The 3,512-nt window shown below is 35.3% G+C and overlaps 1 protein-coding gene across 1 annotated transcript; it reads right to left on the reverse strand.

The window, feature by feature from the left end:
* Window positions 1-74: 74 nt before the first annotated feature.
* Window positions 75-2,593, reverse strand: LOC117113948 (integrator complex subunit 14-like; the record flags this gene model as incomplete). Its single annotated transcript, XM_033257460.1, has 3 exons — window positions 75-676; window positions 1,659-1,843; window positions 2,460-2,593. Coding segments are annotated over 3 exons (544 nt in total), but the record flags the coding sequence as incomplete, so codon positions are not given.
* Window positions 2,594-3,512: the final 919 nt, after the last annotated feature.

Below are 3,512 nucleotides of genomic sequence, written 5' to 3' on the forward strand. Positions count from 1 at the left end.
TATAAAAAAAAAATACTGCCAACTCCAGTGCATTTATTCCTAAATACAACATTATTTACTTATCCATAATTAGCATATTCTATAGGCCTAACAGATTGCACAAGTACTACAAATATACAAGCATGTTTATTTAACGACTGACAGTAAATTACACAGGTTTTGGATTAATTCATGATTCTGAATTACTGAACGCTCTTTAGAAACAAGGAGCGTTCAGTAATTCAGAACTGATGTTAAATACCAATTAGAGGTAAAATATGTAACAGTATCAGCAAGTAGCCAATCACTAGTCTCGGATGGACAATAGGAAAAGTGAATAATCTGGCATGAGGCTAGATACTTCAAATAAACACCATTTCATCACAAGCCTGGTAATACGATAAATGTCGTAAATGAGGTGTTCAACTTGTATGAGCAATTTCCATCCAACATATTTTTTCAGTCTATTTTCTTAAGTATTTTTGGCAAAGTTTGTAGAGAGGGGAACAATCTCGTATGAAATCCCCCTATCGATAGCCATTCTAAGTGCCTTTGATGCGTGGGTAAGCTGAAGTGCAGCATCGGGATGCGCGGTGCCAGGCAGCATCTGACATTCACGGTCCATGATTCGAGATAATCCCTGTAGTAACTCGATCATTCCGAAAGAAAGAGCAGCCTTACGTAGTCTGTTTAACTCCTATGGGGAAAATGGATATATGCAAGTCATTTTAATAGCATCCTCTGCTTTATTTTAATGATAAAAAGATCTTGTTATCAATAATTACTGATTTATTATGTCAGTTCTTCTGAATATCTATTAGTGTAATTTTAATCTTGTCAATTTTAGTTCTTTATCAGCATGTAAAATTTCCTTTTGTGGCACAATCTCTTCAAATCCTTGATTTCGTTATTTTCAGTCCTTGATGGTTGTCTTTAGACCTCCACATAATCCTCCAAAACACTTTATTCCGAGTGATTTGTATTTTATTACCTTGGCCAAAGGAGGTTTCGCCAATGTCTGTCTTTCTGTTCTGTCTGTTAGCAAGATTACGCAAAAACTAAGAAATGGATCATCATCAAATTTAGTGGAATGGTATATAATGATTTAAGGGATGACTTAATTTTGGGAAGAAAATGTCAAAGGTCAATGTTACAGAAATCTCTTTTTTTACCCTCGAGCATAAAAGAAAATAATGAAATTGCCCATCATACATGGACTGCAGCATATTGTTCGGTATTCAGTCACAGGGCAGAGGTATACACTCTATGGAGTGATTACCTTATGTTTTGCTTTCTGGTATACTCAATTGAATTTTGGTATTTTCTATGTATATGGATAGTAGAAAAAAAAAATTAATGTTGTTTCCCTTCGGTCACCATGATTTTGAAATTTAGTTTGAAATATGGCATCACTATGGTTTGCATCACTTTTTTTTTGGGGGGGGGGGGTTGAATTTACAAACCTGTATGCTTATGGTGAAAAAAAAATAATTCTTGTACTAGATTTAATCAAACAGGAAGCCACTTCAGTATAATAGATATTTTAGAGTGTTTACTCTTGCACTATATTTAACACAGGAAGTCTTTCCAGCAGAACAAATCTTTTAATAGTGCTCTATATTCAAATTGTTGATAGGATCTGGAAAAAAAATTCTGGGTTTGGAAGGCAAACATCTTACTTTATAGAAAATCTGTGTTTTTTCTGGCAGCTTCCTCGCATAGCGTAGAACTTTCTGGACATCAGCCTGCAGACCGCTTGGCTTGATCCACACCACTGGATTTGTACCATAGCTTTTCTTTATGCCCGGAGTCAATGGGAATGGTGTCTTGCTATCATCTTCCCCATATGGATCAATTGGTAAACCTATAATGAAAGTGAAAAAGTAATTTCAGAAAATAATTATTATTGCTATATTATAATCTCAGGGAACAGTGAAATTGTTCCCTGGTTGTATTATATCATTATTTTTTAACACTAAAAATTTTCCCTCAAATCATCTACTGTAACTTGACATTTCATGACTGTAAAATGTTATGATGATAAACATCTTGATTTCTATGTGATTTGATATGTAGATTTTTAATTTATTTAAAAAAAAAAACTATATTTATAGAGGGTAACCCTTCCAGCAAATCTTAGTTGGTCAGCTGATATTCAGGGGCCCTCTTAAATAAGTGAAATAACGTGATCCTTATCAGAGAAGTCTAATAACAAGGCTTAGGGAGTGGAAATGTTTTTTAGTTGCAAGAAAAAGTCCTGCACTGTTACAGGATTTGAAACCAGAACCCTGAAATTGGAAGGCAAATATCTTAACCACAGTCTTCAATACCATCTGTAGCTCAATAATTTTGAATTGAATTAAAAGATCAAAAACATCACCACCATTCTAGTCAACTGTCATCCTTTTCATCATCACTTCATTTCTGTATTCTACTTCATCCATAGAATTCATCACTAGTTATTAATTATTAAACCTTACTTCCAGCAGGGCCCAATCTCTTAAACTTGCCAAGCCACGGCAATGCATTGTCTCCGGGTTCAAACAACGACATCATCAAAGTTGAACGCTTCTTATTATCTGCCCAAGAATACAACATTCCATACCAATCTTCACTGTGGAAATTAAAATATCAACCAATCAATCATAAACCTTCATATAGTTATTTTTTTAATATATTTATTAGTTCCTTTGTGACCTTAGGTCACATATGCGACACCAAAAGAGGTCAGCATATTTGTAAACAAATAGGCTCCAAAATGGTGCATAGTGGCAGGTATACATTGTGCTCGATAGTTGCTGGTGGACATGCAATTGTGCAAGAAATGTTTGTTTTTTCGGTTAGATGAAAAATGTAAGCTGTAGGCGATAAAACATATACTCCCTACCACCAGTTTTGAGTCGTTTTTTAGTCGAAAATTGGATTTGCGCATGTGTCGGGTCAAATTTCCCGACATTTTGTTTCTGTCGCAAGCTGCCTAGAAAATTTTTTTTTTTTTTGTCTTTCGTGGGTGCATCCCACCTTTATTTCAACCATCATATTTTGCACAATTTGTTTTCAAAGAGGTATGTCAATATAATTTTTCCTACCAATATAATTTTTCCACAACGTATTGCGAAGTACGCAATAAATAATCCTATGTAACATGAGGGTAATTTAGGTATGGAGATACAACTCCACAGGTAATAAATACAGTTAATAATATTTGAGATAAAAGTTCTTTATGTTGTTTTCGCGACTGTCAGTAAACATTGAGCAAACTGAGATAGTTGTGGCATATCGGCCACTTGTGCTATTATTTGAAGGTGTTCTGTGTGTTCTATTAGTGTTTTAGTATACTTTAACGACTAAGATTGACGGACCTGGTGTACCTAGGCCTAGCCTAGACACATACGTAATGTAGGCTTCTCTTTGGGCGACACCGTCGGACCTGGTGTAGGCCTAGACACATCTGATATACTATATGAACCTGAGGGTGGGTGGGGGAGATTTCATCAAAACATTAGTGATGGAGGCATGTGATAGACGGACGG

This window comes from Anneissia japonica, unplaced genomic scaffold (assembly GCF_011630105.1).
Source record: "Anneissia japonica isolate Jap-2015-1 unplaced genomic scaffold, ASM1163010v1 scaffold143493_len3512_cov178, whole genome shotgun sequence".
Taxonomy (NCBI): Eukaryota; Metazoa; Echinodermata; class Crinoidea; order Comatulida; family Comatulidae; genus Anneissia; species Anneissia japonica.